Genomic DNA, 20,011 nt, shown 5'->3' on the forward strand with positions numbered 1-20,011 from the left:
AAATGTGATTGTTAGTTTGTCACGTTTGTTTGTAGATAATATAATAATGTCATTATTAAGCTGCTGAGATCTTTAATAACTTTTCTGAGTTTGAACGTTCAGTTGGTCAAGATGACGTCATCGTCATGTTTTAGCAACACTGTGTTATAAGAGGGTCCTCTACACACGCGCACACACACACACACACACACACACACACACACACACACACAGAATCCTTTGCATCTGTGGTCGAGGACAAAAGGGATCAACAAGTGACCAGCGTGACCTCATGGGTCAGCTGGGAAAGAAAGGCCTCAACACACACACACACACACCCTCGGACAGCGTGGGAATGTGGAGGAGGAATCAGGAATCTCTTGGTATTCCGGGTCATGCGTTTCTCTGCACATTCCTCTCCAACAATCAGCTGTCACACACAACAGGCTTCTTTCTGGACACCTACACCACCAAAAGGCCCCAAAGCATCAGGAGACGCACACTCACACCACAGATAAGGTTCCCATCCACATGTGTCCCATGGAACAAAACGGCTTTTCTTTTTTTTACTAAATAACAAAATACCAACAGTTTATTTTCAGTATGTGTGACTGGATTCACCTGATGTGAAAACACACTGTGACGCTGATTTAACACCAAACATGGAAGGAATGATCATAGGAATAGGACAGTTTTATATATTTTATTTGTATTTTTGCATTTTTGTCATTTCTGTTTATTTTTGTCACCATTTTGTGTGTTAAGTTTTGTGTGTGCTTTACTTGACTTTGTGTGTTTTTTTGTTGTTATTTTCTGTGTCTTTTGTGCATAGGTCATCAGTTATAGACGGTAAAATTAATAGCAGGTATAAAATCAAGAATGGCTCAAGTAAAATAATTATAAAAAAATCTGATAATCAGAAACTTCTGTATTTATTTTTTTAGCAATCCAAACTTTTAATATGTAAAAGTAAAAATTATAAAAATACTACAAACCTTTAGAAAATGACTTTAAAATGGACTTTTTAAGCAAAATAAAGATAATAACTCAATTTCTAGGATTTGTGAATGTATAAAGTCTGTATTAAAAATGCATTCCCACTCCATCAAAGGCTGGAAAATCTTTGTTTTATCGATCCTCTATCCAACCTTAGTCAGAAGTGTAATAATCATTTTTTTTTTGTTCTCTTTGTAAAACACCAGAGGCCAGGAATCAGAAAATAGCACAAAACTTTATTTTAGGGTAGAAAACAAACATAGTGATGCTTATTAAAGTTTGGAACGTGCAGCTTACAAAAACAAACGCCTTCAATCTGTACACAAAATAAATAAATAAGTTATTGTGCAGCTCTTTGGTCTCTGTCTGGGCTTTTATTTTGGCGGTCACAGTTTGCTCTCTTCTTCCTCCATTGGGCGGTTCAGCCCTGGGATGAACTTGAGGATGCGTCTGCGGAAACTCTTTGGTTTGCTTTTGCGCTGCAGCGAACTGAAGCCTCCCTGTTTGTCACCGGGGGGGGAGGACGAGGGCGCCCCCCGCAGGTAGCTACGCGTGCTAGCGCTGCGAGTTAGCGTCGTCTTGGCGGTGTTGAAGAGCTCGCTGGCCGGGCGCAGTCGTAGGCGCCTCCGAGGCGGGTCTTTGTCTGGGTCTGAGAGGTCAGAGGTCAGGCTAACGCCGTTAGCTTGGTACGGGCAGCTCTGGTAGAGCGGCTCGTCCTCGGCGGCAGCGCTGAGCATGCTAACGCTACTGCTGCTGCTGCCGGAGCAGCGTAGCACCCTCTGGTGGGCCGCAGGGCTTGGAGCGCCCAGGCTGCTGTATACGCCCGCAGACTCCAACGACTCGTAGATAGCGGCGTCGCTCATTACGATTCCTGCAAACAACAAAACAATATTTCACTTATTTAACGATGCAACAATAAGATATTTCTCCAAATGTTACAACAAATTAAAGAACATTTAAAGATGTTTAAAGAAGTTGAAAAAAGGTGAGAAATAAAAAACATACATATATATTTTTTAATCATTTCAAAACATTTTAAAATGTTAAAACAGAAGTTAAATAAGTTCATAAACAATAAACGTCGTTGACATAAATTGGAAACAAAATTAGGAAAACATTGAAAACTGTTAAAAAAAAGTTAGAAAACAACTTTTAAAAGTTTAAAAGAGTTGAAAAAACGTGTAAAATGTTGAAAAAAAATTGAAAAACAAGTTGAAATCATTTGAAAACCATTTAAAAAAGTTTGGAAAAACAAATATTTAACATGTAGATAGTTTAAAAAGTAGAAACACTTATAAAAACATTTAAAAATGTTGAAATTAGCTGAAAATTGATAAATAACAATAAGTTAAAATGTTAAAGTTGAAAAACATTCAAAAATGTTGCAACAAGTTAAAGTCCATTTAAAAATGTTAGGATTCTGGTTAATTGCAGTCCAGTGAAGGAGCTGAAAGTTGCAATTTTTCAAAATAAAATGATCTGGCCACACGCAAAAACCAAAGAAAAGTTGCTGAGTTTGTTCCATTGGTAGATCAGCTGCTTACATGTCAGCTGTGGGTGAAGGAGTGATTAAAACGTGTTATAAATGAAGTCCATTTAACATCTTTACCACAAAAAAAGAGAACGTCTCCTCCACATCTTCCCAAACTTCACAAACACTGAACATAAGTTGAACGTCCAGGTGATCAGAAGTGATCTGCTGACTCACCGTGAACGAGATGCTGCTCCTGAACCATTAACGATCGATACTCGTCCCATTTCTCATGAAGCGTTTGCTGCAGAACAACAAACACACAGAAATATTTAACATGTAGACAGTTTAAAAAGTAGAAAAAGTTATTACAAAAACATTTTTAAATGTTGAAATAAAACAAGTTGAAAACGACGAAAATGACATTGACATAAATTTGAAAAATGTTAAAAACTGATCAAATATGTTGAAAACATTTAAAATTGTCTGAACAAGTTGAAAATAGTTGAACATTAAAAAACAGTGAAATAAACTGGAAAACTGTTAAAATAAGTTAGAAAAACATGTAAAATGTGGACATAAACATGAAAAAAGGTTAAAAAAAAAAATCAAGTTGAAACGCACAAAGAAAAAGGTAAAAAGTTTAAAAGTCTGTTGAACAGTGTTAATAAACAGTGTTAATAAATGAGTTTAATAGTGAGAATGTTTGTGTTCTCTAATTATTATTCATAAATCCTTAATGATGGTAATGTGTAAAATGCTAAAGTGGAACAGCTGCTACTGCAACAGGTGGAGCAGTTAGACAGGTGTGTGTGTGTGTGTGTGTGTGTGTGTGTACCTTCAGATACTGCAGCCGAGCGTCCAGCTCAGCTTTCCTGATGGAGTCGCTGTAAAGTGTTTCCAGCCTGAGATGAAAAGCAGAGCAGAAATAATCAGTGGAACAGGAAGTGATCCCACTAGCCACAAAAAGGAACTTTTCATACTTTATGACAACTACAAACATTTCCACACGCACACACAGTCCTTTGAAAGCCGCGTTTTTAACCCACTCTGTGCTCGTAACTCTAATTTGCTGATGTCAGCGTGTAACAACATGTAAAAGCGTGTCAGACGTGGGCCTGTGATGAGGTTCACCTCACGTTTACTGTGTAAAACACGACGAGCTAATTGTCCTTTTAATGTTTAACAAGTTCAGGAATAAACTGAGCTCGAATTTACAAACTCACAGAAAGAAGGACGTTAAGCAGTCCTTAGTAAAGTACTGAGTAACTAATAGTCAAAGAGGACGTCACAGATGAGATTATTAATGTACTTTATTAATCACTTCACAGTTAATAATATTTAGTGGAAGTAAAACCACAAGTGAAAAATATTACGTATATCAGATGATCTCTAATATCAGGACCATATGTAGATCTCTATATCTATGTCAGCGATGGGCAGTTCTAATCACACAAACCATATTACAGTCACTTTTTATGTCTATGTTGTTGTTTTGTATATTTACATTGTTTTGTATGTTTATGTTGTGTTTTTGTTGTCGTTTTGTGTGGTTTTGTTGTCGTTTAATTAAATATTGTTGTCATTTTGTGTGTTTTAAGAATGATTTGTGTGGTTTTGTGTCATTGCAAAGCGGAGGAAGTGTTAAAGCGTCGTACCTGAGTGTGTTTCCACAGGATCTGATGAGCTGAACGATCTCTTTGTGTCGAAATCCCTCCACAGTCGCCTCGTTCACGCACGCGATGGTGTCCCCTACACACACACACACACACACAGACTGGAGGTCATTTTAATGCGTGGGTGTGTTGAAGCTTCTTCATGAAAACAGAGAAGTTTGTTCTCTCTCGTACGTCAGTGAGAACTAAATGACTCCAGTTTCATTCGTCTGTGAGAACCGTTGTGATTGGTCAGAAATCAGATGTAGGAACCTGTGTGTGTGTGTGTGTGTGTGTGTGTGTGCGTGTGTCACTTATCCAAATGACACTGGGAGGAAAACAGAATCACCTTCACAGTAATGATAATGATCTCCATCCAATCAAACATCTCTTCTGTTTGTGTAGTTATTGCTCCGCCCCCAGGTCAATCGACATACTGTGTGTGTGTAATGAGTGAATGGCGTGATCTGACAAACATCTTTATCAAAACGACTGAAACAATCTCAAACTAGGCAAGACCTGTATTTGCAAGGCAAATACATATTTGGCAATTTGAAAAAATTGGCAAAAAAATAGCAACCTGTATCTGGATTTGTTGACAACTTTGTTGTTTTTACTCATTAAATTGAAAATAATAATGCAGGAAAAACGTGTGACGTCATGAACTTTGACCCCTACCGATCTTTTTACTAGTAGGTCGTACAGCTTTGGTCAAACAAAATAAAATACTCCACTCGAGATGAGTTTTTCATAAATGTAAGCATCAAACTTATACGATAAATATTCGTAGAAATTTAAAACACTTTGGTTTTTGATGCTTGACGCGACCTTGACCTTAACCTTGACATTTTGGCTCCAAAAAGGTGAACTGCACATCCTTGACATTGTCCCTATGAGATGACATACATGTTGACTCCTTTCTGATCAGAACATCTTTATTCATCAACACATTCATGTTATGATTATGAACGTTATGATGAGTGTTACAGTCTAACTCGTGACCGTGTTATCATGTGACTGAAAGCAAAGCAGACCGATGCTCGTCTCTGAACCCACAAACCCTGAAGGATGTTTGTCACAAACACACATCAGCTCAGCTCAAACTGGATCACAGGTAAACAACACCCCAGTAAAGTCCTCACTGATTGGCCGACGGGAAAACTGAGTGAAAGCAGCTTTATTTACACTTCCCTAAACACGCGACTGAAACCCACGATGATTTTGTTGACGCACGGTAAACAAAAGTCAGAGAGTAAAACAGGATGAAGGGAACCGAAACCTGGAAACTCTTAAGCTTTATTATTATTAATTTATTCACGTATTAATAAAAGCAGAGAAGAAGAAAAACAGAAGCTGCACAGACGTCAAAACAAAGAATAAAAAAACGGTTTGAAAGGAATATGAAACAGACACTGAACAGACTGCAGCTCCTCAGTACAGTCGTTCTCAACCTTGAGGTCAGGACCCTATTTGGGGTCGTGAGACACCGGGAAGGGGTCACCAGATGCTTTCAAGAAACTAAGAATATTTTTGCTTATTTTTATCATTTTTCTGCAACTACACCAAACTTTCCATATTTTAATCAATTTTCATCACCTTTTCTTGACATATTTTTGCTCCTTTTAATGTATTTTTGCTACATTACTCCCTTTTTTGACACTTCTACATCACATTTTAATGCCTTTTCTGCACATTTTTCACTTATAAACCCTTTCTACCACTTTTACACCTAATGTCACATATGTTGACACATTATTTTTTTACCTTTAACCTCTTTTAACCATATTTAATGATTATTTTTGCCCAATTTAACCACATTCACCATTTGTCGTGCTCATGTTTTACCAGTTTAAGCTAATTGTTCTAATATTGACACTTTGAACCATTTTTACCACTTTTTCTGTCTGTTTTTGTCCACTCTAATTTACAACTTTAAACCAATTTCTGTGGTTTTTAAAATCCCATTTCACCACCTTTTACACCATTTTTTATTTGTGATTAAAACAAGGATTTACATCTTTAATATGACTACACACTAAATAATAATAATACTTCTTGGATAACAGTGAGAATTATTCAGATAAATACATAAATGTGGTTATCACATATAATCACAATATTAGTTCACTTGACATTAACAAATGGACTTTGTTTTGATTGTTATCACGTTTTAAGATAAAACTAAACTAATTCAAAAACAAACTGCATGAAGGGTACATTATGGGGAACAATAGAACCTCACTGCAGTCGTCGTTCATTTGCCAAATGGAAAACTGAGTGAAACGCGGTTTTATTTGCACTTCCCTAAACACTCGACTCGTGTTGACGCACGACACACAAAAGTCTGCGATTAAACCCACGAAAGAAAAAAAACAAAGCTCAGCGTGACTTTGAAAAAGCCGAGATGAGGAAGAGAAAAAAGCGTCTGCACTCACCCACTTTGAGTCCGGCCTGCTGAGCCGGGCTGTCCTCGTGCACTCTATACACAAACGTGCACATCTCCACAGAGTTCTGGTCCTGATGGTGGAGGTAGTACGTCTGCAAAACAACGAACAAACCACACTCAGCTCAAACGCTTCCTCATTTTACAGGTTACAGACAAAGCAGCGTCCAGTTGTTATATAACCAAAGGAAACAAAACACACTGTAACTAATACACACTGTAACTAATACACACAGTAACTAATACACACTGTAAATGATACACACACTAACTAATGCACACTGTAAATAATACACACTGTAAATAGACGCTGATGAATGCCATTCATAGGATACACACTCCTTATTTCTTACATCTGATTGTTGTAGTATTGTATTTTTACAAAATAAGCCCAAAGATATTTAAGCAACTTGTTTAATTGTGTTTGTAAAAGTGAAAATAAACATTAGGTCGGGAGTACAGTTTTCTGTGATTAAGGAAAACACAGATTCATTGTAACTAAACCACCTGAGACTGATTGCTAAGTGCTAAGCTAACCAAACCACTTGAGACTGGGTGCTACAAGCTAAGCTAACCAAACATCCGAGACTGGGTGCAATGTGCTAAGCTTACCAAACCATCCGAGACTGATTGCTACGTGCTAAGCTAACCAAACATCCGAGACTGAATGCTACGTGCTAATCTAACCAAACATCCGAGACTGATTGCTACGTGCTAAGCTAACCAAACCATCCGAGACTGATTGCTACGTGCTAAGCTAACCAAACATCCGAGACTGGGTACTACGTGCTAAGCTAACCAAAACATCCGAGACTGGGTGCTATGTGCTAAGCTAACCAAACTATCCGAGACTGATTGCTACGTGCTAAGCTAACCAAACCATCCGAGACTGATTGCTATGTGCTAAGCTAACCAAACATCCGAGACTGATTGCTACATGCTAAGCTAACCAAACCATCCGAGACTGATTGCTACGTGCTAAGCTAACCAAACCATCCGAGACTGATTGCTACGTGCTAAGCTAACCAAACATCCGAGACTGGGTGCTACGTGCTAAGCTAACTAAACAGCCGAGACTGATTGCTACGTGCTAAGCTAACCAAACCATCCGAGACTGATTGCTACGTGCTAAGCTAACCAAACATCCGAGACTGGGTGCTACGTGCTAAGCTAACCAAACCATCCGAGACAGATTGCTACGTGCTAAGCTAACCAAACCTTCTGAGAGGAAGAGACGTTTTTCACTTGCAAAAACTAGAATTAGGAATGGATTTCCTTTAAAATAAAAACTTTTCTGCCGACAAGGTTTTTCTTTATTTTTACATTAAATGTGATCATTCTAACATTGTGTTGAATAAATGTGATGATTCTAATAATATTTTGTTCCAACGTGTTTCCTGGTGTCTGAGCTGATGAGGGTCAGACTTCATGTACAGTTCTAACTCTTGTGTTTTTTCCGTTCGTCTTCTGGGAAACTCTTTATATTGTTGCCAATGTCGCGTGCGTTTGGACGTTCTTCCTGTTCTGTCACTGCGGTTTGGTCTGAAGGTCAAAGCGCTGCAGGACAAAGATAGACTTCCTCCTGTCTCCCAGCGACTGATAGGACTGATTCGTGGGCGGACGCAGACGCAGCAGAAAATACCGAGTCAGTCAGACGCTGACGAGCGTTATCATGTCTCTCGTCTGCTTCACACTGCAGATAAAGACGTCCACTAACGCCCGGTTCCTCTTCTTTACGCCCGGTTCTTCATGTGTAACAGCAGAGTCTGAGCAGTAGCAGCATGACCTCACTGCTGCAGGAAGGGCGGGAAACCAAAAGGAACAATAACGTCCTTCCCCTCAAGGAACTCACAACATCCAGTAGACACTGATCAGCCCTTAGATCACCAGTAACATGCTCCCATTGAGGGTTTCACAGCCCATCACTGGTCACAGGTTAGCAGTGGAACACTTTTTCTCATTGAACCACAACATTCTAAACAAAGCCTAACATGAAAAGAAGAGAAACTTTTCTTTAATGGCAGAAAACATGTGACTCTTCCCTCAACCTGCGATTGGTTAGTGCAGAGAGCTTTTTAATCACACACCCTCTTTTCACCATATTTTATGCTTTTTTGTTTTGCCAATTTAACCAAATTCACGATTTGTCATATCCATTTTTTACCAGTTTAAACTAATTGTTCCTACTTTTTAAAGTGGGAACAATTTCAGAGTTTCAAATTTCAGAGGTTAAAAGTGACAATAATGGTTCAACATATGTGACATTAGGTGATAAAAATGGTGGAAATGGTTTATAAGTGATGAAAATGTGCAGAAAGTGCAATGAAATGTCACGTAGAAGTGTCAGAAATTGGAGAAATGTAACAAAAATACATTAAAAGGAGCAAAAATATGGCAAGAAAAAGTGATGAAAATAGGTTAAAATATGGTGAGTTTGGTGTAGTTGCAGAAAAATGGTAAAAATGAACAAAAATGGGCTCAAATTGTTCAAAAAATATCTTTAGTTTCTTGAAGACATCTGGTGACTTTAGCAAATTGACACGACAGGCATCAAATCTCCCACAAAATTATGTGTGATTTCAGCACATACTCTACTATAATGGACAAATATGAAATTATTAACAACTGTTAACTAATTAAGTGTGTCTGACACGATTTTAGGAAGTTTAATGGTTTGTAAAAATTATGATTATAGGGAATGATGATGAAACAAAAATGAGTAAAGTGATGTGAAAATGGACAAACGTGAGGAGAGGATCCGACATATGAGGAGGTCGAGTGTGTGTGTGTGTGTGTGTGTGTGTGTGTGTGTACCACAAAGTGTAAAACACAGATGCTCGGGGGGGAGAGAATACATCTCATGGGATTAATGCCGTCGATGTTTGACCCTGAACTGGTAAATCTCAGGATTAGAGAGAAATCAGACGCTAAGTGTCGATAAGTGAAGGCGGTGATGGTCATGTGACTGATGATGGTATAAAATGGAACGGAGGATATTCTTCTTACCTGAATCTCAAATCCAAACGTCTCCTCATCTTTTTTCTCCAGAGCCACCACCTTCCTGAAAAGAGAACGTTTGTTTTAAACTTTGACTTCAAACAGAAGCTTTGATAGTTTTCGTCTTTGTGCTTTTGGGGAAATCATTTTGTGTATTTTATGATCGTTTTGGTGTATTTCTGTTGTCATATTGAGCAACATTTTGGAGTAATTTCTTTTTGTATGCGTTGTTGTTGTTCGGGGTCTTTTTGGAGTCATTGTTGTGTTGTTTCTGTCATTTTGTGTGTTATTATTATTTTGTTTGTTAATTTGAGATGAGCTGCAAAAAAGTTGAGAAATGCATAAAAAAGAATTATAAAAATGTGTTATATTTATGAATTATATGTAAGATCTGTAAATGATAGATTCATGTAGGAATTATAATTATTTAAATAGAATATATGTTATTCAAAGATAAAATAAGCCATATTTTAAACTGTTAAATGTCTTTGTATGAATCATTCTTCAGATTCTCTGCATGTTAAACCATCACAGAGGCAAAGGTCGGCCTTCAGAATAAGAGCGTTGCTTCTGTTTAACAGCAGATTAGCCTCATGTCTCCTTATCTAAATGACATAATGAGACGTCATAGTGAAGGACGTCACTCACTGATGCTGAAAAGTTCACCACAACCTCCAGAGAATGAGATGAATACAAACGAGAGCCACTGATCACAGTAAGACTCAAAGATTCAATTAAAGCTTTAAAAACAAAGCGTTTGTGTCATGAAAAGAAATGAAAAGATTGTTCTTGGAACCACAAAGTCTGATTGAATCAAAGGCACAGAGATCAAAACAAGTGTCCATTTCACTATAAATGATACTGTATAATAATAATATAATCCTTACTAGTCCTACTGTATATAAACTATAAAAACTAGATGTGGGCACAACTTCCTGTGTGAGCAAACCGAAAGTGAGGTTTGTTCACAGTTACGTTTGTTTTCTCTGCAAAACACAAAACAGAAGCTCAACTCGTCTGTTGATCACATGTGCACCGACTACTGTAAATATAGGGCTCTTATTGTGAAAGGCTGAAAGTGGAAGTAGCTAAAATAAACAGTGTTTATCCAGGAAGTTTTGCCCATATTCTAAACATCAAGCAGAAACGGAGCTCCATTTTACAGCTTTCATTAAAAACTTTGATATTTGACATTTATATTTTGTGTTTATATTTATTTATAAACTAACGTGAACCTGGTTTAGACCGTCGTGAGACAGGTTAGTTTTACCCTAGTTTAATCTTGCTCTGTATATATTTATAAACATATATGATTAATCTTTTTTACTTTTGTTCAGATTTTATAAATTGTTCATATTTAAAAATATATTCTCATATGAAGATTCAATTTGGCAGTTTTCATTCAAAACATTGATTTTGTTTTATTATTTATAATTTTCTATTTTATTTATCATTATTTTGATATTTTATACTCTTTTGCTGTGGCTCATAATTTAAAAAAATTTGAGATTTTTTTTTTAAATTTCAACTAGTTATTTAAAAAAATTAATTTTTTTAAACATTTTGACAGGAATTTGCACCCATGAGCTCATAATGTTGAAACTGAGCAACATTTTACAGGAAGTTGCACCCAACATCTGGTAGTAGCAGCTCCAGGGATCAGAGGAATAGGATGTCATTATTACTGATATGAAATCACTCATAACGTGTGACATTTAAATAGGATGTGAGCAATGGAAGTGACACAAATCCAGAGAAGTAGCATTTTAGTTTGAAGGTAAAACGTTTGAAGTGTCGGTAAAAGTACCGTTGTGGTTCTGGAGACTGAGTCAGAGGTTTCCACTTCTGCAGCCCGCCGCTCTACGAGGAGAGAGAGAAAACACACACATAAACACACAGCTCCAGGGCTTTCCCCTGCACACACCTTACACTCACTTTATACATCTCTAGAATGTGTGTTATTGGAGTCATTTTGTGTATTTCTGAGTGATTTTGTGTGTTTTAGGATTCGTGCTGTGTTTTTGAAATCATTTTGTGTATTTGTAAAGTCATTTTGTGTATTTATAGTCATTTTTAGTATTTGTTGAGTCATTTTGTGTGTTTTTGGGGTAATTTGTGTGTTTTTGAGACATTTTGTGTATTTTTTGAGTCCGTTTGTGTGTTTGTTGCCTTTGTGTGATCTGTGATCTCTGTGGGTTTTATTACAAAATCATTACATTTGTTTTTGTTTTACATAATACAGCTTTAGTACACAATGTGCTGTTTGTTACAAGGCTAAGGTAAAGATACCGTTACACAGCATTTAACGACAAGCTCCCTGTTTACCTTCAGCAGCATCACAGAAAACAACAATCAGCTTAAATCTCGTAGAAAATCAACCCAACAAGCCGCCGACCTTCCTGGTTTGCACTAATTGGAGTGTTTTTCTATTTACAGACACCGACAAAGGCTTCATTGAGGCAGAGCCAGAGTCAGCAGCAGGTCAGGATTTCTACCTGACTGTATAAACATGGAGGGTGTCTGTCCTGCAGGCCTCACTAAATCACTGAGACCAGCGTCGTCCAATGAAAGGCCGCTTTGTGCCGACGCTCCTCAGGCCGTAAAACGCTGCTTTCTTTACGTCCCAACACTTACAGGATTGTCCCGCGCTCGCCTCAAAGGACGCATTTATTCATTCATTCCCAAACACAGCGAGTGGGAGCGCACACAAAGGCCTGCTGTGCAGCGGCTGCTCTACGCCGTTACATTAGTGCCACAACTCTGAGAGCGAGAAGGAATGCTAACTGTGAGCTGCAGCGTCATATTTAATGTTTGTACGCCGTAAAAAATAAAAACCACGAAAGTGACGTGGAAGCAATCATTGGTTTAAAGGTAGAGCCTCTGATGTCACGTGATCACAAAAAACATGGAATCATGTTCTGAAACAAATTGGAACTGGTTTTCCAATAACAAAAAGCCTTGATTTAAGATTTTCACATGCTACTTGTTTCCGGAAATTACCTTTTAAAAATAGGACTACTGTACAGTTTTAGAGCCTGTGTTCCTCCATCTTGAAATCGGGTGATTGATGATGTCACACGGCCCCACTGCCTGTAAACAACCCATTGTTTTCTATTGGAGTGAAACATTCAGCCTGATTTTTAGATCATTTAGTAGATTTTTACATCATTTAACAAATTTTTACATCATTTAACAGCTTTTTAGATCAAAATGACACTTTGTGCTGCTTTTGGTTCCTCTAAAAAAAAAAAAAAAAAAAAAAACAGTAAAAGTTAAATACATCGATGTTGTTTACCGAAAGAGAATAAAAACAGTTGCGACCCGAAATAAATCTGTGGAGGATCCATTTATGAACTTTATAGAAACATGTACATAACAGGGAAACTTTAGCAAACTCGTAAAGTGAAAGTGTGAGAATGAACTAAACTAGTCAAAGATTGTCTTTTTCACGTGTTCATAAATAGAAATTGATAGAAAGTGTTTTTCTTTGTAAAAACCAAAGAAGAAAAAAACGCACAAATGACACGATAGTGATAAATCGTGAATAATTTGCAATTCTTACCTTTTTTTTTTTTTAACAACAATTAACTATTAATCCTATTAGGCTTGTTTGGCATGATTTCAGGGAGATAAAAACATCTTATACTTATGTTATTTCATACACGTTACATCTTACCAGTGGTTATGTTGTGCGTAGAGTATTGCCCCCTACTGGTTTGGAGCAACATTTAAATCCCTCACCCTCGAGTTCTGAAGGTTTGACAGATTCTTCATCAGAAAATGACAACAATATTTGTGTAACAGACCTGACACAGCAGTCTGTCTGTCTGTCTGTCTGTCTGTCTGTCTGTCTGTCAGGTTTTGGAAACGTTGCCCTAAAGGGAAACTTTCCCTCCATGTGTTTGTCTTCCTGTTGTTTTTGTTTTCACACGTCTGACCTCAGATGATTCATCACAAAACCATCGTTTATCGTATCGTTCTCATCACATCAGTCGGTTTAAAGTTTGGTTCAACGACAAGAATTATTGAACCAAGCAAGGGAGTTAAACATATTTCAGTCTCATTATTTGGATTGATTTATTCCTACTACTCGTTTCCCATAATGTTGAATTCTCTCACTGTCATTTTTTTAAGTAATAATTATGAATTACAAAAGCTGCTGAATTATCTCCAAACTATGACTTTTGTCTGTTAATTTAGATTTTTTTTAGCTCACAATTATGACTTTTTATCCTCATAATTTAGACTTTTTACCCTTGAAAATACAACTTTTATCTGATAATTTTGACTTTTTATGTCATCATTATGAATTTTGTATCTTGGTATCATAGTACCTAAAGACTCTTATTTCAAATATTAATATAATTTAGTTTTTTTGGTAAATCATGGTATTTTTTTTTATCTCGTATATATTACTTTTTGTCTCACAATTTTTACTTTTATCTCCGATTATGACTTTAACTCATAAATATGACTTTTTAAACTAATAATTCAATATTTCCCTTATCATTATGAATTTGTATCCTAGTATTGAAGTAGAATTATTTCACAATTATGACTTTTTTTCCTCGTAAATGAGTTTCATTTGGTAATTGCATTTTTATCTCACACTCATGACTTTTTGTCTTACATATTTGATTTTTTTTTAATCTCCAGATTATGACTTTGTCATAAAAATGACTTTTTAAACTAATAATCAAATATTTATCTCGTCATTATGAATTTTGTATCTTGTAATTTTGTGTTCCTGATTAGTAAATAATGCTGTTTAACTTTAAATCTCGTATTTATGACTTTTTCATTCACTTTATCTCATAAATATAACATTTTAAACTAATATTTAAACAAACATGACTTTCATATCTTTACATCATATCAAAATGGGACTTTTCTCACTATTAAAACTTTTATATCATAATAACAACTTTTAATCTCTTAGATATCACTTGTTTTATCTGATCAATATTGACTTGTGCATCTTTTAACTATAATTTGCGGTTATAAGTGATGGTGCTGATCAAACATGCAGCCTGTGATCATGTGTAAAAGGTCAAATCCCAGTAAAATGAGGGTGAAGTTTACCTTGTTGTAGTTCCTGGGTAAAGTCCCCCCACAGTAAGCCAGAGTCCTGGGGTTATAAACCTCTGATGATCTGCTGCTGTCCGACTGAGACGAAGGGAAGTAAACGTCTCCGTCCTGAGACGTTGGAGTAAATCCAGTAGAGTTGACCTTCTTTAGCCTGCGGAACGTCATCCTTATTCTTCTTCTTTGTTGTTATTGTCGTTGTTTACGGGTAAACAAACACACAAACAAGCACCTGCACCGTGGCTGCGCTGTCCGTGTGTGTGAATGACTGTGAACTCACTGCGTTTTCTCTCTGAACGCGATGGAGGCGGAGACTTTTACTTTGAAAGGACCACATGGGAGTGAAAGCAGCGTGGCCGGCGGTGCCTTCAAAGACCCTCGGACGTTTCAACAGCACAGTCAGACACCAAAAACTGAACGTTTAAATTAGACTTTATGCTTTAATCTGCATCAAAAGAAAGACCTTAGAGCCACCAATCCATTATTAATGCCCTTACAAAGTATTTATTTCTATAGAAAAGTGGGAGGTTTAATATTTAGCACTGTGACATAAGCTACATATATATAGTGAAAGCCTATTTTTATTTTTATTTCATTATTTTTTATTATTACTCACCTTGGTTACAAACATTACCATGACTACCTGTCGCCATGACTACCTGTCAACATTGAGCTCTTCTGCAAAAAACATTTTAATGAAATAATTCATTCATTAACGGTATCATTGCCTATCTTGCATTGCACACCATAGAACCAAGCAGCAGCCATGTTGAAAGTCTTAATCACACGCACACACACACACACACGCACGCACGCACACACACACACACACGCACACACACACACACACACACACACGCACACACACACACACACACACACACACACCCACGCACACACACACACACAGAAGATAGATAGATATAATTGATAATCAAACAAACAAAGCAAAGGAATCCGTCTTACTATAGAAAACTGGTGGTCCGCTGGCGCCATGTGGTCCTCTTGAGGCAAAAATTGTGTCTTTATCATTCAATCAAAAAAGAAAAACATATAAATAAAAATATATAATAATTTTCAATCAAAGAAAGAGAAGTGTTGAAATGCAATAATTTGGGTCACATTTTTTTTTTTTTTTTTTGCATTTGAATACTTTTTCTTTGATTGAAAATTTCTATTTTTGATTAAAAAGGTTTTTTTTAATTGAAGTGTTTTTTTGATTTAAGTGTTTTTTTGATTTAAGTGTTTTTTTGATTTAAGTGTTTTTTTAATTGAAAGTATTTCTTTTTGATGAAAGTTAACAATTGTTTGATTGAAAAGTTTTTTTTTGAAGACACAAATCTACTTCTATAGTCCTCTGCCTAATTTATGTGCACGCCCGTCAAAGCGAATAACACAAAAACACACAAAAGTGACCAAAAACTGACAAAAAAAAAACAAAACACACAGAACCACAAAAAATTCCTTCTAGAACAAAACCCCAAAACAAAAATATGAAAAACAAACAAACATGAAATGAGTCAAAAAACCCACAGAACCACAAAAAATCCCAAGAAATTAAAACAAAGTTGCTTAAAATTTGCTGTTGTTTTGCATATTTTTATGTCATTTTGTGGATATTTCTGGGTAATGTGTGTTGCCAATGCTCTGGTATATAACACACATAACACTGGGAGATGTTTAGCAGCTCAGAATGAATCACTTTATATTTAGAAATGACTCCAAAAACACACAAAACAACAAGAAAATCCACAAAATTACTTGCTTGCTTTCTCTGATATAATGTATTATAATATAGTGTATTTTGATAACTATTTTTACTAATGTAAGTGAACAGGATAACTAATGCACTGGGTTTTGATTGTAGTCCTGTCTCATGTATTCACCCTTTCTTAAAAAAAAATATAATAATAATAATAATAATAATAATAATAATAATAATAATAATAATAATAATAATAATAATAATAATAATAAGATAAAATACTCTTAATTGCATTTTGTTTGTTTATACATTCATATATTATTATACTCAATTTTTATGTGGAAATCTTGTGAATTTATTTTAGAAATGTATTTTAAAGTTAAAATTTGCGTGTAAAACTTTTAAAGTCTCTGATTGGCTGGAGAAAAATCCCCATCAAAGGAGCAGCTGTTCATAAGATAAGGTTGAGTTACGAAGCAAATGTCGCCCCCTGGTGGTTAACATAAACCATGACATGCACAGAAAACCCAGCCAACGTTTCAGTGAGCAGGTTTTAATAATTTATTATATATTTTTACACAGGACATTTATTCTGGTATATTACACAAACATCCTCCAGATATATTGAAATGTTACGAAGGATAAATAAACATTAATTACATTTAACCTGGTCTGAACAAAGGATTCAAATCCAAAGTGTTACACGCACACACTCGCACGCACGCACGCACGCACACACACACAGGGGTCGGCAACCTCACAATAACCTTAGAATAATCTTATATTAATAATCTAATATTAACCTCAGAATAACCTTTAAAAAAAACCCTTAAAATAACCTAATTATAACCTTAGAATAACCTCATCATACCCTCATACACGATACATCAATAATATGAACATTAGCACATGCAACTATACAGTATATCACAGGCAGCTGTCGTACAGTATATATGTCATTATAGATTATATAAATAATAATCATATATACCAGAAAAAGGCAACTTTTATCACATCATGTGATTGTATCTGATCTGAGGGTCACATGATCAACATTCATGTCAGTGTTTAGAATAATGACCAATCAAAGCATTAACACAGGAAACAACAATGAGTGTGTGTGTTTTTAAAGTCATTTTGTATATATTTTTTTATTATTCTGTATGTGTTTGTTGTGTTTTCAAATTCATTTTGTGATTTTTTTAATTGTCATTTGTGTTTTTGGAGTAATTTTGCATGTTTAGTTTTGTGTTCTCGTTTTGTATATTTTCTCTCATCTTGTGTTTTTGTAGGTAATTACACATATTTTTGTTGTCATTTTGTAAGTTTTTCTACCATCTTGTGTATTTTTGTTGTCACAATGTGTGTTTTTGGAATGATTATTTGTATTTTTGTTGTTGTTTTGTCTATTTTTATGTCAATTTGTGGATATTTTTGGGTAATAGTTGTCTATTTTTGTTGTCATTTTATACGCTTTTCTACCATTTTATGTATTTTTGTTGTCACAATGTGTTTTTGGAATGATTTTGTGTATTTTTATGTCATTTTATGTGTTGCCAATGCTCTGGTATATAACACACATAACACTGGGAGCTGTTTAGTAGCTCAGAATGAATCACTTTATATTTAGATTTTATATTCTAGACTTGCTTAACACCAGAAACTAATTCAGCGTCAGCTTTCCGGTACTCGTCATCATCAAAACCCACTTATTTAACTACTTGATTACATATTAACTGTGTAGTATCACAGCTAATAAATACTATGTGAGTCACCAACACAGATGACAAGTTAATACTTCATTACTCTAAGTTATGTCGGTTTTTCATTCATTTGGATTTTATTGAAGACTTTGTACTTGTACTTATTATATTTTTTTACACAAACATCTTAACTTTCTATTAAAAACATGGCGAGAAAAGAGGAAAGTGAACCGCTGAGGAAGCTGCGTTGCCAGGTTGGGTTGATTGTGTCTAAAGCTGGTGGTTTAGGCACCATCTTGGTGTGTTTTTGAGCTTTTCTGAGAATTACCAGTAGAATCTGGCAACGCACAGCAAACAGTTAATGAAGAGACAGCTACACAGTCGCTCATGGAATACTTAAAGAGTTAGTTTACTGCTCTTTGGTGAGTTTAAAGTGTTTGAAATGCTAAATGAAAGCTCAGTTTTGATTAGCTTTGTTAGCACAGGCTGAGCTAACATCAGTAAATTCTATTATAATTAAATGCAGTCGAGTCTGTGTGTGTGAAAATGTTACTTTTAAAACATAAGATTTTATCAAACCAGTCCATACTCAATGGTCTCTGTCACTAAGGGGGTGGGGCTTGGCTTTAACTCACTTCTCCTAGCTAAGAATTCTAATTAAATGTGAATCTGTAAGTCACATGATCATAAATGAGCCTGATGACGCACATGCTAGTCAGAGGGACTCTGTGATTGGTCACAAGTCCAGGAAAAATTGCTGTGATTGGATGAAACTGCAGGGCTGTCCAAAGCGTGGGAATAAATCAATAAGTTCATTTTGTTTTAATTTTTAAAATAATATGTTATAGTTTAATTTATTCAGACTACTTTTTTCAGGAAATTTACTTTGAAATGTACTTTGATCTCCTGACGTGTTTCGACTCAGCTGTCAGTCTTCCTCAGAGGTGTCTACTGATCGCTTTGATGTGTCCTTATGAGGACACATCAAAGCACATGGGTCTTTTCCAGAGACCACTGGGCGACACAGGGGGCGTGGCCAGCCTGAGAGAACTCTGAAGTTGGCCACACCCAAAAAGAACTTGTCTGAAACCTCGACATATTAAAACGTAGGACTGATTTCTCCTTCCAACAACAAAGGAGCTAAAGAGTCGCAGGCTGCCGACCCCTGATTTACCACCATCATCATCATCATCATCATCATCATCATCATCATCATCATCATCATCTTCCTCCTTTGACACCAGGACATTGTAAATGTTGAAAAAGTGGAACGTTAAACTGACTCATGCCATGCTCGGGTTATGTGTTACAGGCTTTAAGGTTACTCTACTGTTAACTGTTTGAAACCGTGTACAAGTGTGTATCCGTCCTCTACGTGCACGCTTGTCACGTCCTCTACGGGCACGCTCGTCACAGATGCTTCACTTGGAGGCGAAGAAGCCAGACTTGGTCTGAGGAGCCATCAACATGCAGGCCTGGTTCTTGTGTGTGATTTGAATCTGGCAACAACAGAAAAAACAGTGAGTGACAACAACGTGAACCATGTGACCTCTCGCAGCCAATCAGCAGCGTTTATGGCACGTTCACACCAAATGTGTCAAAAGCTTCAAAAAATGCAGGTTTACATAGACAATATATAGTGGACGCGCTTCTCGGAGCGTCAGAGGTCCCGCTGCGCGTGCCGCACCTCCTGTGCAGCGAGTTTTGAAGCTTTTCGCGCTGGGACACTTTTGGCCTGCGTCCGGCGCCTCCAAACACGGCCAACGCTGGAGTTGGGACCCTTAAACTTTTGGGGCATATCGCGGCGCGTCGACCAATCAAAAGCGTTCCCCAACCGTGACGTATTCAGAATAATGAGAAAAAAAAACACTAACAGGAAACAGATGGACAGGCTCTTCTGATGGAATAGAGCATCTGCAGTTGGGTCCTGGTAGGAGATGCGAGCACTGATGTGGGTCAGCAGGTCGGGAGACATGG

At 36.5% G+C, this 20,011-nt stretch overlaps 2 protein-coding genes across 2 annotated transcripts in view; both read right to left on the reverse strand.

Moving 5' to 3' along the window:
• Window positions 1-1,189: 1,189 nt before the first annotated feature.
• Window positions 1,190-14,961, reverse strand: tamalin (trafficking regulator and scaffold protein tamalin). Its single transcript, XM_028453343.1, has 8 exons — window positions 14,624-14,961; window positions 11,349-11,401; window positions 9,551-9,605; window positions 6,537-6,639; window positions 4,105-4,198; window positions 3,285-3,351; window positions 2,684-2,750; window positions 1,190-1,846 (listed from the first exon to the last, which is right to left on the reverse strand). Exons 1-8 carry the CDS (start codon window positions 14,792-14,794, stop codon window positions 1,362-1,364), a joined length of 1,095 nt encoding a protein of 364 aa, XP_028309144.1. The 5' UTR covers window positions 14,795-14,961; the 3' UTR covers window positions 1,190-1,361.
• A 2,815-nt stretch (window positions 14,962-17,776) lies between these two features.
• Window positions 17,777-20,011, reverse strand: part of dgkaa (diacylglycerol kinase, alpha a) — a 46,532-nt gene continuing 44,297 nt past the window's right edge. The window contains exon 24 of the mRNA XM_028452627.1: window positions 17,777-19,533. Coding sequence (XP_028308428.1) covers window positions 19,456-19,533 — 78 coding nt within the window. The 3' untranslated portion in view covers window positions 17,777-19,455. The remainder of the gene's footprint in view (window positions 19,534-20,011) is intronic.

The sequence above is a fragment of the Gouania willdenowi genome, chromosome 7 (assembly GCF_900634775.1).
Source record: "Gouania willdenowi chromosome 7, fGouWil2.1, whole genome shotgun sequence".
NCBI classification, from domain to species: Eukaryota; Metazoa; Chordata; class Actinopteri; order Blenniiformes; family Gobiesocidae; genus Gouania; species Gouania willdenowi.